Source organism: Calidris pugnax, unplaced genomic scaffold (genome assembly GCF_001431845.1).
Source record: "Calidris pugnax isolate Ruff unplaced genomic scaffold, ASM143184v1 scaffold54, whole genome shotgun sequence".
In the NCBI taxonomy this organism is placed as follows: Eukaryota; Metazoa; Chordata; class Aves; order Charadriiformes; family Scolopacidae; genus Calidris; species Calidris pugnax.
In genome coordinates, this window is record NW_015090864.1 from 7,933,151 (window position 1) to 7,946,092 (window position 12,942).

At 36.2% G+C, this 12,942-nt stretch overlaps 1 protein-coding gene across 7 annotated transcripts in view; it reads left to right on the forward strand.

Annotated features, from left to right (window-relative positions):
* RBM33 (RNA binding motif protein 33) overlaps positions 1-12,942 on the forward strand; it is a 95,516-nt gene that overhangs the window by 9,566 nt on the left and 73,008 nt on the right. For all 7 annotated transcript variants that reach the window (XM_014944946.1, XM_014944947.1, XM_014944949.1 and 4 more), the window contains exons 2-6: positions 242-320; positions 4,279-4,327; positions 6,311-6,387; positions 8,467-8,770; positions 9,890-10,000. In XM_014944946.1, coding sequence (XP_014800432.1) covers positions 242-320; positions 4,279-4,327; positions 6,311-6,387; positions 8,467-8,770; positions 9,890-10,000 — 620 coding nt within the window. The remainder of the gene's footprint in view (positions 1-241; positions 321-4,278; positions 4,328-6,310; positions 6,388-8,466; positions 8,771-9,889; positions 10,001-12,942) is intronic.

Here is a 12,942-nt window from a genome sequence, read left to right on the forward strand (position 1 = left end):
ATGTTTTCCTTGGGTCATCCTGACCTTGATAGTGAGAAGGGGGAAGCTACATAATACATTATGTTTTTCTATTATTGAAGTTGGTATTTATCTGTTTTTCTTGTGTTAAAATGGGAAGCAGAAAAGGTATTTTTGCATAATCTATAAAACAACACCCCCTCCTGAAAATCCCACCTGAGTGGTTGCTTCAGAAACCTTTCATTTCAGTAAGAATTACTTAATGTAGTCACCTTCTTTACAGATGATGACTTTGATCAGTTTGATAAGCCTGGTGCAGAAAGATCTTGGAGAAGAAGAGCTGGAGATGACGACTGGGACAGGTGGGTAGAATATTTTCATCTTCAGTTTCTGTATACTGAATTACATTGCTCTCTTTCCCATTCTGGCACTTTGTGTTCTAACATTTAGAGTAGTGCACATTTAGCTATTAATGAAGATGTTGGCTGTTACACGTGTCAGGCGATGCTAGATTGTGCCAAACATATACTTGCCTTAAGGAATATAGACAGCACTATGAAGAGATACCATTTCAAATTGGATAAATACAAAGTATTTGTGGTGTGTAATTAACATCCTTGTTTTCCTTTTAAATCTTTAGTAGATCTCAATGGTTTAAATAGATTTTTGCTAGTACTTGAATTTGCCTAACTTAACTTTTTTTAAAAATAGATGTTTCAGGTCTTATCAAAGTCCGACTTGAGTTTTACATTTTGGGAGAGTAATGGAACGTTAGGTATATGTTTCTCTTGAAAAATAGGACTTGTAAAGATTTAGAGGTATATATGAACTTGGTTATTTTGGGGGAGAGTAAGAGCATGTTCTTTTATACGAAAGCCCTCTGGCTTTTATACGGAAGCTGTTGGCTAGACTTGTCTATCCTTCCTGGGAAAAAACTTTTCATTTTTTATGAAGTTGCTTTTTTTTATTATTGCTTTTAATAACAGAGACTTGCTCAGACTTGGTTTTCACTGTAAAAAGGGGAAAACCCCATTCCAAGTAGATTTTTGTCTTTTCTAATAATCATTCAAGTGACTGTAGTAAACAAATTTTACCGTAAGTAGTTTTCCACTGAGCTGAGCCCGTGGAGTGAATCACCGCTCTACCTTCGTCATTCCAGAGGGATTAGTTTCCTCTTCCGGAGCTTTTCTGCTGGGTTAAGTGGGTGGTTTTCATTGCTCTAGGAGGTAAGAGCAAATAAGGAATTTGGACAATAGGTTCAGTGTACAGGGTGTTCTGCTGTGTGCTGGTGAGGGTGTCTGCTCTCTGTCATGCCAGCACAGCTGTTTGAGGGTTGGATGGTGAACTGCATCAAGGAACTGAGCTGGTTTGAGAGTGTAATTAAAATAACGTGTTCAGGCTGGGTCACTGTACCGTGCTGCCTCCCAGCTCTGGGTATTCGGAAATACTGAAGCCAATATTACAGGCAAAATACTTTTAGAATATTTTCTGAACTTTTTTGCTGACTTCATGGTGTGAATAAGTGGGCTTTTGGGTGCTGGCTGGTCACATTTGGATTTAGCTGTCCTACTCTTAATGCGTTAGAAAATTTGGAAGAGTCAAACAGCTGTTGTATCGGAAGTTGTAAACTCCCTGTGACAAAGTTATTTTTATAGGATTTGAGAAAGTTTATAGAGTAGTTTCACTAAGCTGAGACTTTGAAGCACTATTAGCTGCATTTAATTTAAGATTGGTGAGAAAAACACTACTTTTTTAGTGAAATTGTAAGGGAAGTGGTTTCAGGTGCAGTACTGGATACTCTAGAGTTTCATCTTGCTGATCGTTTCAGAAAATTTTTTTACTACTGTATCAGAATATTATTAAATTTGCATGCTTTGGAATTTTTATCATTATTTTATTCTTTTTAGATCATCAGGCTATCTTCAGAAGTGTTAAGTTCTATGGTTGTCTGTGCAATTTCAAATGCTGGATGTGGATATGTTGTTGTGTAATGTAATTGCTTGATTTTTTTTAACTACTCGCCTAGTTCAGTATAGGACAGTTTCTTGAAGATGGAAAAAGGCTGAATGGACACAGTAGACTTGTTTTGGTTGATTTTTCTTTTCTTTTTTTTTAAATCCTTCATGCTTTGTTTTGCAACATAAATCACTTTTTGTGGGGGAGGGTGAACTGTTAGTCATACATCTTGATCAACCATCAACTCTTACTGTGTTTCTACTTAACTGAGTCCCATCCCCCAGTCATTTAAATAATTTTCAATTTCCAGATCGCTTTCCGTTCTCAAACACTGGAGGGTGATAACTGAGAGTTGGAAGGCCCCTGTTATTTGGGAATACAAATGTAACATTGTTCTTGGAGAATTTTTCCCATTACATATTTTTACAAATTCTTTTTCTGAAACACTTGTCCTTGCTACTGCTCATGTTTAATGAGGCATGCTCATGAAATTGGAGGCCAGCAACAGCCAGTCTGACATCTTTATCACGGGCTGTTAATTTATACATTTATCTCTATAAGGAGCCCAAACCTTGGGTTTGGGAAAAACATGCAGTTCTGGTGCTATCCTGTGAGATGACAGGGCTGATTTAGTAGTTGACTTCTTGACTTCTGCTGAAATTTGCTTGTTCGGACCCATCTCTGGGATTATTCATTTCTCTACACTGGCAGAAAACTTTCCACTTTTTGTTGTCTTTCTTTTTATTATTATTTTCTCTTCCTCCATTTGTTGAGCTGAATTTATTCAGTGGGAAGAACGTTAAGTATTGGGAGTTGAGGAAGGGGAGAAAAATGGTCTGTCTTTCTGAGAGCAGTGAACTCTTAACCTTAATTTCCTAGAATTGTGGTTTTAGAAAGACCTTTGTGTCTTGATGATAGTGAGTCACCTTTGGAACTACTTTTATTCCAGTTTAACTTATTTTGTGTGCTTTTATGTGGTATCACATTGCAACCATTTGGTTTTGTCTGTTTCTCAACTAACCTAGAATATTTTAGTATGTTTTTTTCTTTGTTTGTTTTGTTTCAGGGTTTTTTGTTGTTGGTATGGGGTTTTTTTTGTTGTTTTTAGTAGTCAGCTCTGGTAATTCTGTTCCCTCTTTCTGGGGGAATCTTCACACTTGGCTATATTAAAAGAAGCTTGAGATAGGCCTGCTTTATTGTGCAGGTTTATCACTGTTACTGTGTTTATTCAAAAAGTTACCAATGGTGATGTTTCTTCTTTTAATTTATCAATGAAAATATTGAATATTTTAATAGGCTTTGAGAGGAATTCTGTGAAACGCTTTTGTTTCTGCTATGAGCTTCATTTATATGTTAGTGGTAATTTTTTTTACTATCAAGGAATAAGTCAAAGCTTTTAAAAATCTAGAGAACATATGGCATGACTTCCATAGATCAAATGTTTAATCTTTTTTAAAAAATTCACACCAAGGCAGTTTTTAGTAATGTGTTGAATAGCCCTAATTATGTTAGATAATTAATTTAATCTTTTGCTTCCTCCTCTGTTCTTTTTTTTTATTGGAAATTCTTACTTCCTGAACTTGCTTTTTGTCTTTGAATGCTGCTATAAAACACACTCTTGCTTTTTTTTGGAATTCTCTACTGTGGTTTTATTAAAAGCTGTCAGTGGTGGACCAATAGTGCTGGGAAATAATTTCAAACCTTTTGGTACATTTGTCAGATTACTGACAGCTGAAGAGATTAGTGACTTTTTCCTACTTCAATTTTGGGTCTAAATTCTTCGGAAACCATTTCTGTTACGTAGAGCTTTCTTTCTGAAAGTGCATGCTTAAATTCTAGTCAGTTTGCTCTTTGGGATGTATGGTATGTCTTGTGTCCCAATTTGTGTTTAATATTACAGCAGTGACAAAACAATTTCTATTTGTTAATGTTCAGTCATTCCTGGAACTGTTTGAGATCAGTAGCTATATGTCTCACTTCTCCTCTTGAGAAGTGGGAAACAGCAGTTTGGACAATATGCCCAAACAGCCTTGAAAACCAAACTCCCCCAGCCTAGAGCAGGGGACTGTGTTTTGTTTTAAATGCCTACACTTTGTCTAGATCTGCATACTGTTTTATAGTTGGAGGAACAGGGAAAGAAAAGCACATGGAAATGAAACAATTATTTAATATGTATAGTCTATTGTTGCATTTTTTATATATAATCTCCTCTTTTAACTTGCTGAATGCTTTACTAATAGGAAAGCTTTGTGCATCCTCAACAGCAGTTCTCCTCAAGTTAGTTTTTTGAAGGGTGTATACACTGTATGGTGTTTGTTACTGTTTTCTAATTTTCAACTTCTTTAATTTGTTAATATTTTCCAGTGAACTTGATGATGACTTGCTTGGAGAGGATTTGCTAACTGGCAAAAAGGTAAGAGATAGGCATTGAAGTGAATTATTACAGATATTAAAATGTGAATGTTGTTCAATTTACTCACTTCTGTTGTATGGTATGGCACTTTGTGTTTTATGGTCACCTCCCCAAAGTCTGACAGCTACAGGTACCTGAGGTTTGCCCTGTTGCCCCAACACTGCACCCAGAGCTCTGTTTCCTTTTGTGAAGTACCTCCAGGTGTGGCTTTTTAAAATAAAACTTTCAGAATTTTTTTTTTTTTGTGAGATAGTATTTGTTCTCATAACACACAGTTCAAAAAGGAGATGGTTCTCAAAATCAGTTTCTCTGTAGCTTATATTCACTTAACAATTAAAAAAAATCCAAGAAAAAACCCATTTATGCTTCCTAAGTGCTGATTAACATTCTGGAGAATTCACTTCAGCTGCCAGTTTCCTGGCTGTTAAAATCAAAATACAAGCAGTATTTACCGGCGAAAAACTAAAAAAGCTGTCAGTGGTGTCTGTTAAAGATGTACTCACTGCCCACAGTCCACTTGTTTGTCTAATGAGTAGGCAGAGGATTTCCCCTTCTCCAGTGAGGGAAGAATATGGAAGCAGCATTGGAGAACAGAAACAAATACCCCCATGTCTGCCCTAAACTCCTCGCTCTGATACCTATTTCCAAAATTGAACTCTATGAAAAGAATAACTGTATCTTTGGATTTGTCAGATATCTGCAGGAGAAAACAGGGCTTCTGTTTGGGAAATCAAAACTGACTAGTCACCTCTTTATCTGCTAAATGAATTAATTTAGAAAATAGCTTTTGAAGTTTTAGTTGGAGATGAATAGGTTTGCTAAGACACACGGATCTAAAAAAGTTGAGTGATAATTTATGTAGCTTTTTATAATCACACTCAAAATGTTGGAAATTAGCATCTTTATTCTGTAATTAATCCCTCTTAAAGGTGGGAAGTTTGTTTGTCTCATGTACTCATTTGAAAAATAAGATTCCAGGAGGATAGGGATTGCAGATATGTGGTAGGCAATTATCAAAAATATAAGCAGTTAACGTTAGGTACATCTTTGTAGTTGAAACATGAGTTGATAAATCTACTTACTTATCTAAAAAAAAAAAAGCCATAGGAGTACTAACCAATACTAAATTTCTCCAATGTATTACATGTTCTTGTGCTTTTTCTATTCTTGTTTTCAGTTTCCCATGTTACAGGGCTCTGAGCAGTATCTGTGGGTATTGACTCATATGGAAGAGTAATAATAGATTTCTCAGGACTTTTTCCCTGAGCTATTTAGGCTGAATTTACTTCTCCTTAATCTCATCCCAGTACTTCCAGATAAATGTACCCTTGTATAACCTTTCTGCCCCTATTACTTTAGGGGATGGAAATGATGTTGCTGAGCAAAACTGCAGTTATCTGTATCCTAGTGGGTAATTATTTTAAAAAAAAAGACAACTAAAAGTATGATAGATAAATTAGGAGGAGTTCAGAAAAGGCACAATATTTTCTTCTAATTTTTTTCTTCACTTACAAACTAATTATGGTTTTTATTTTTTTTTCATATCATCATATCCTTTCCTCCAGTCTCCTAAATATCTCTGGTGTCTAGAGTCTGCAGTAACTTAGTGGTTTTTCTTGACTTGCCTGATGCGTCAAGGTCACGAGGCAGTTAAATAAGAGTGCTAAGGCTACCCTTTCTTTCTTCCTGGTACTTCTCAAGTGGGTTGTCATATTTGGCTATGTTTAGGAATGTATCAGTGAAAAGTGTTGATAGCCAGGCAGATTTGAGTTTTGTAAATTTTCATAAGACCGTCAATGTTAATTTTCTTGTGTAGCGTATTTTTTCTCATTGAATTAGGTAATTCCATTGAAGATATGGTCTTAGTCTGGGATGTGTTCTTAATAAAAAATACATACTGTTCAGAAGTTTCAGTAGTTTCAGTGCTTAGTTAAAAGTTTATATCCTTTTTTATGTTCATGATTGACTTTTTCTGAAACCTAGAATCAGTCAGACTTGTCAGATGAAGAGCTGAATGATGATCTTCTGCAAAGTGACAATGAAGAGGAACAAGAATTTCGGTATCTCTTTACTAAATCTTGTGTTTTGGATAACTCAAAGCTATTAATGACTACTCCTACTGATAACTAATAACTACTAAACTGAAGTTACTCGTATATACTTAAAATAGTTTTGCTTTTTACCTAGCCAGCTAATTAATGATGTATATATATAATGTGTTCAGTAGCTTTGTTAGCATTTCAGTAAAATGACTTTTTTTCTGTGTTTGAATCTAATAAGTTTAACTCAAATCTATTAAAAAAAGCTTATAAAGAAGAACCTGTCATCTCCCGTGCATATAGAATTATTTATAAATATTTACAGAGCTCTTGTTCTGTTCCGCCTTGGTATTGTTGTAGGCTTCCTTGTCCTGTGAAGTCTGAGCTTCATAGTTTGTAAGGCTTGATTTGTAGCTTAAATATTTGTGAACAATTACACAGCAGAAAATTTAGTGCAGAGTTTATAAGCTTGAGCAGGTACTGCTCTGGGAGCTTACTGAGGATTCTGCCCTGTGAATACTCTGGTGATACAGCTCCACAACTGAATTATGGGTGTTACAAGTCAAAATGAGTGTCGTGACACTTACTTTTCAAGCTGGACTGAAGGGGGGAAGAAGATGCTTGTGATGCAGGAGTGATGCAGCGCCACTGCTGCTTGTAATGGCCTATGTGTTTTGCCAGCTTTTCCTTGTTGCATGCTCTGTATGCATGTTGTCTGAAGGAGTATGAATAGATATACATGTATGTATGTCTAAAATATGTGTGTATCTATGTTGCTCTGAGATCTCCTTTGTATCCTTGGCTGGAATTAGGATGAGGAGTCCTGTGCCTGTGTTGGATTGATGAGGGTGTGGTGAGATAATTCAGACCATTAGTCTCTTCATTTTTATTTTTTTTTTTGAGAGTTTTACTGCTGCTGTTTTACTCCCTGTGGGAATGAGGGTTGGAGTGTTCCCTTCAAAATGGGGAATTCCCCATTTTGTTACAGTCCCTGCTTGTTTCTGCTCTGCATTTCCTCCTTGTGAGCCCTGGGCAGCAAGAATGGCTGTGTGACTGCAGAAGTGTTGAGAAAGTATCTCAAGTGTGATAATAGTGCTCAGTGGAAGCAGGTTTCTGTAGACAGGTCTTGCATTTTTAGCGGTTTTATTGCTGGGTAGTGAGAGCCTTGCTCCATTCCTTTCCTTTCTCTCTCTATTTCCATTCAAACTCATTTATGCCTCTATAGTTGGGAGGATAATGATAATCCTGCATAATGTCTTGGGTTTCGTGTTAAATCTCCCCTGTCTGATAGATGCAAATAGCTCAAAGCTGCCTGGATCTTGTTCCCCCAAACTTATGAAAATATTGAATATTAAGAATGTAACTTAAAACCCCAACCTTTGTTTTCCTTGTACCCAGACCCTTCAAATCAATGACACCCCCCTTGCTTTTATAACTAGTCTGCAGTTGGTCACTTTTTTGTGTCAATGGCATGAATTGTTGTAAACAGTAAATTCTGAGTTTTGCTTTTCCTCCAGATTATAATCTTTCCAGTTTTTATATTGATTGCTTTTTTTTACTGTCTGTGTTAATACTGTTGCTAGTTTAGAATGTGTTAGGCATTTAAATGGCAGTTCTTCACGATTTATTTTACATTATTTTGAGTAGAATATTAAATCTGTCATAAAAGTGTAAGTTTGAATTCAAGATACTTAAGAAGGAACAATGTTAATGCATTTCATAAAAATAATTTACTAGCTTATTTTGAAAGATGGGGAAACAGATGCAGTTTTAGTAATTTTGTGTATTTTTTTGTTAGTCTTGGAATTAAAATTGAATGCAGTCAGCTTTGGTTACCAAGCAGGACTTCTGCCAGTTTGACCTGCTAAACCATCTGGTTGGTTTGATTCCCCTGGTCAAATAGCCTGCAGCTGGTGATAAGCTGCAGTACAGTATGCATTATGAGAATATGGCATGGAGTCAAATAGTGTGTGAGGTATAATTTTGTCCACCAACTTAGAGAATTTGTATTTGTTGGCTTTGCTTTGCTAAATCTTTGGGAGTAGTTGACTGTTACACTTCAACCTCTTGATTTTTATTTTTTGTCCCCCTATACCATAGTTCTCAAGGTGTTACAGTTAGCCTCAATGCTACATCTAGCATGCTTCATACGTCATACGAACTCTCTGAGACCATCAACGATCGATCAATAGAACATGAGTCTGAGTATGACCAAGGGGAAGATGAAATTGGTTATGACAAATCTGAAGCACCTGAAGTGTATGCTTCAGAGTATGCAGAGGAAGGACATTATGAAGGCAATGATCCTGAACTGACAGAAGACCAAATAGAATATGGGGAAGAGCCTGGAGAAGAAGATGAAGTGCTAGACCTTGAAATCAATGAGCCCCTAGATGAATTTCCAGTGAGTTTCTTTCTATTGTATCTTCGAAGATAACATTGCTTCATGTGCATAGGGTTTTAGACTGATTTGAAATCTGTTTACCTCCCTAGGGAGGAGGGGAAATTAGACCTATTATCACTGTCTGCCAGTTTCTTTATCTAGGCTGTGACAAAGTTTGTGTTGACAGCTTGTTTGGCGGTAGGTAATGCTCCTTTGTCATGCTGGAAGGCAGTTGAGAATCATGACCTTGAGGATTGTATCCTTAAGGAAGAAAACAGCTTTGTGTGGTGGAGATACACTGGCAATTGTTAGAAGTATTTAATGCAAAAGCTTTTATCCAGGCTTTAGACAAGATCTGATAAAGTCCTTCGAAGGTGAAAAGATTATTGACCTGCTAAAGACATCTTTAAGGTGCTAATATCCGAAAGTGATTGATGTCCTGCTCGTTCATCCTTTTTGTAAGTGAGAACTGTCTAAACCTGAATAAAGAGATTGGAGGTTAGTTCAGAAAATGTCACCTGCATAATTCAATATAATTTAAGCAGTGTATTAGAGAACATGCTCTGGCTTTAATTGTTAGTGAAATGATCTAATCTTAATTAAAACTGTATGTGATCAGTGAGGTGTTCTAAAATACAAGCAATTTAAGAAAGATTTTGCTCTCATGTTAAGATTTGAACCCATTCATATGTAAGCACTTGCAGAATGTTTCAAGAATTTAATTTTTTTGATGGGGTAAAATCTGATGTTAATGTATGTGTATATAGATTATAGATGCATGTTTCCTTTGGTAAGAAAATACTGCAGTGTTTCCTTCATGAATTCGTAATCAAAGGATGTAGAAGTAACAGACGTAGATAGGCCAAACAGTAGTAGGTTGGATCTTTACAATGACATTACTGGAATCTGAATGAAAATCGTTTTGGTTACATTTCTGATAATACTGAAATTACTGTCTAGTTAAAAGCCCTGCTAATTATACCTTATATGATATGTCACTTATCATTGACAGTTCTGATAGATACAATTCTCTTCTAGTACTGGAAACAGTAACAATCCATACAGATCCCATCTCTTAACGAGTTTGCCATTCTGTAAAGTTAGCCTGTGCCTCTTCACCTTCTTGTGTCATTGCCTTAGGATGAAGATTACATGCAATCATATGGTCAGCAAGGAATGGAAGAACAAGAAGAATATACAGCTGATGAGGAGCTGGAGGAATCTCAGACAATAGCAAATGAATCAGAAGAGGTATGTTGTGAATTTATTAAATTAAACCTTAAAATAACTAGTTTGTTTCAGGAATTTGACTTTGTAGAATTGTCCACGTTGCTGGGTAAGAACTGATGAAACTTTGCTGATGTTGAATTAGTTGAATTATACTACTCTGTATAAGATGAACTGTGGTAGCACCTATGTTGTCAGATCCATCAGATCTCCTCTCTCCCTTGGGATGAGAATCATAAGGGAGAGCTCAAAATGTTCCTGTTTAATCTTCAACGTTAGAAACTTCAGGGACCCTTTTGGGTAGGAGAATAACAGTAATACTGCAAGCTGTCTGTTAAGTCTCCAATAGCTGTGGTGCCTTGCTTTTCATACGCATTATTTGCTGCGGTTGGGAATGTAGATACAGTTCTCAGGTATTCCACTTTGAGGAGGAGCATGAACATGGAAGGTTCTGTATGTCAGAAAGGCAAAGTTGAGATTGTTTTGAAAGAAGTTGTGTTGGGACTGAAATTTCTATGAAGTTTATCTTAGTTCTTCGATTAGGAAAAATGATGAGTTCCTTCATTTGCGATAAGCTTATGCCAAAAACTGTCAAGTGTATGTTCACTGGTTATAGCCTGGAATGGTGGTATGAATGTTGTTATTAATTTATAGCAAGTTTTTGATGTGGGATTTTTTTCCTTTCCCCACCAGGAATCTGCTTTAATATTACTTTTATTCCAGTTCTTAATTAAATAGGATTGAATGGATTACCTGCTGAGAAGTGTAGTCAGAGTGTGTTCCCTCTTTGGAGCTTTAACTCATCAGGAAATTAATTCCTCAAAGACACAGCAGCATTCTGTGAAGTTCTAACAAATGGGTGTGCTGTGATACTCTCTAGTTATATCAAACATAATAAAGCAACATTCTTTGCTAGAAGAAAGATGCATTGGAAGGGGCCACCTGCATTGTTCAGTCTTCACTGTTGCAAGCATGACATCTTACACCAAATATACCTTAAACATAATTAATTTCCTACTTCTGAAGTATTAAATCTACCCTTCCAAAGAACTGTGAAACGCTTCAACACTTTTTGTTCATTCACTTTCCTTGTGGTGTTTTAAAAGCAACCTGGTGCACCTGTGCTATCTGCAGCCGCAGTCTGTATGAGATGATGTTTACACATCATGTAAAGTTAAATACATAGCTGGGATTCACTGGCAAACTTATTTCTTTAAATAACTACAGCTTAATTTTTGGAGTATGAACTAGCAAGAATTCTGTAATAATCGCGTTGTCTAAATTTGTCTAAATCACAATTGGATTTCTTTCATTCAAAAAAACAACATCAAAGTAAGCTTTTAATTTATTTTGTTGAAAGACCTTTTAGAGAATTTGTTTGTAACGTAATGTGAACATTTTGGCCACATCTTTATTCAGATAATCTACATCCTGGCTTTATTGTCATGACTTGCAGATTGCCACAGGTTTCTTGTTTCCAAAATAGTACCGTTTTTATTCCTTTATTATTTCATATGTAGTTCATTTACATTTGGCTATAGGGTTGCACTTTCCAAATGAGAATGCCACCAAGAGAGAACCTTTGTATAGTGTGCACTTCTCTCTCTTCTGTGGTTAGATGGTGCCTCCAGCTCTGAATAGTTTTATTCTTCATTCCCGTGTTATATAACAGCACTCCTCCTTAAACCCTGTAACATTTGCTGCTTGTAAAGAAGGGTTATTGTTGGCATTCTCCTCTAAAAAATGCAACACAAGAATGGAGCTGTGTGTGCAATAGATAGATGTAATAGGCATACGTACAGTTATGTAATGTAATAGATGCTGTACAAATAAATAGCATTATTATTTCTTGATTGAAATTTGGCACCTGAGTAACTGAGAGCGAGCTGGTAGAGAAAAGTGTTTGGTAGTGTTGTATTTTAAGCAGTTTCCACATTAAAACCAAATAAAGCCTCTTATTATATTGCATAGAGAAATTTTGTTAGCCAAGAGAAAAGCTGAATGGCTGGGGAACTGGACCGTGATGAAGGGAAACTGGTGAATAAGAGGGGTGACAGCCGTGTTAAGAGTAATGCTCAGGTGGGAGGTGGGAGGAAGAGACAGGAAAAGTTCATGTCCTTGGCCAGATCAGGTTCAAGGCATGCTTTTTTCACTTGGTATTTAATTTGAAACATTGCTTAGAACCTGGTTTTTGAATAAATAACACTCTCTGTGGAGCTTCCTTGAAAAATTTAGCAATGCTTCAGAAAATATTTTTGCCTTCTGAAGTTTCAAAGCAAAACCCAGTATCCAAAAGTTTCAGCAGCTCTTAGGTGTGGTAAAACTGTCAAATACATGAATTATCATGTCCTAAATATTTTTAGAAGAAAAATACCACTAATTGTTTCTATAAAATGTTCATAAACATTTAACCTCCTAAAATTAGGATTCATAATTTCTTTGTTCTATATTGGAGCTAGTCTCCTGTGAAATATGTGATAGTGGGTTTCTCATTGCATAAATTTAAACCATGTTTTGGGTTATGCTGATAAGAAATGACGAGGACTTTAATCCAGAGAATGTTGCATCAAGAAGTGCTGCACACTGCTTTCACTTTGATAGGCTGCAGACTTGGAAAAAAAGGCCAGTGTGTCTGTTTGAGAGATTGTTCATCTGTGTTTAGTCAGAACTTCTGCATTTAAGTCCTTCTGTTCAAAAAGAACATGCTACGTATCAGCATGGAGGAAAATGATGAAAAGAGTCTAAATCAAAACAACTGAGTTTTAAACTTATTCAGAAGCTTTTGGTTTTGTTTTTATTCCCATTTTTTCATCTGTGGAGGTGCCCTTGGAATTTAGTCTCTGGTAGAAGCCTCCACTGCATATTTTCTAGCCAGTTAATAAAAGTTCGTTTCACCTTCATAACGTTTCAGCTGGAAGGGATCTGGTTTAGCTTTTACAACACTTACCTCTTCTGTACATCGTAGC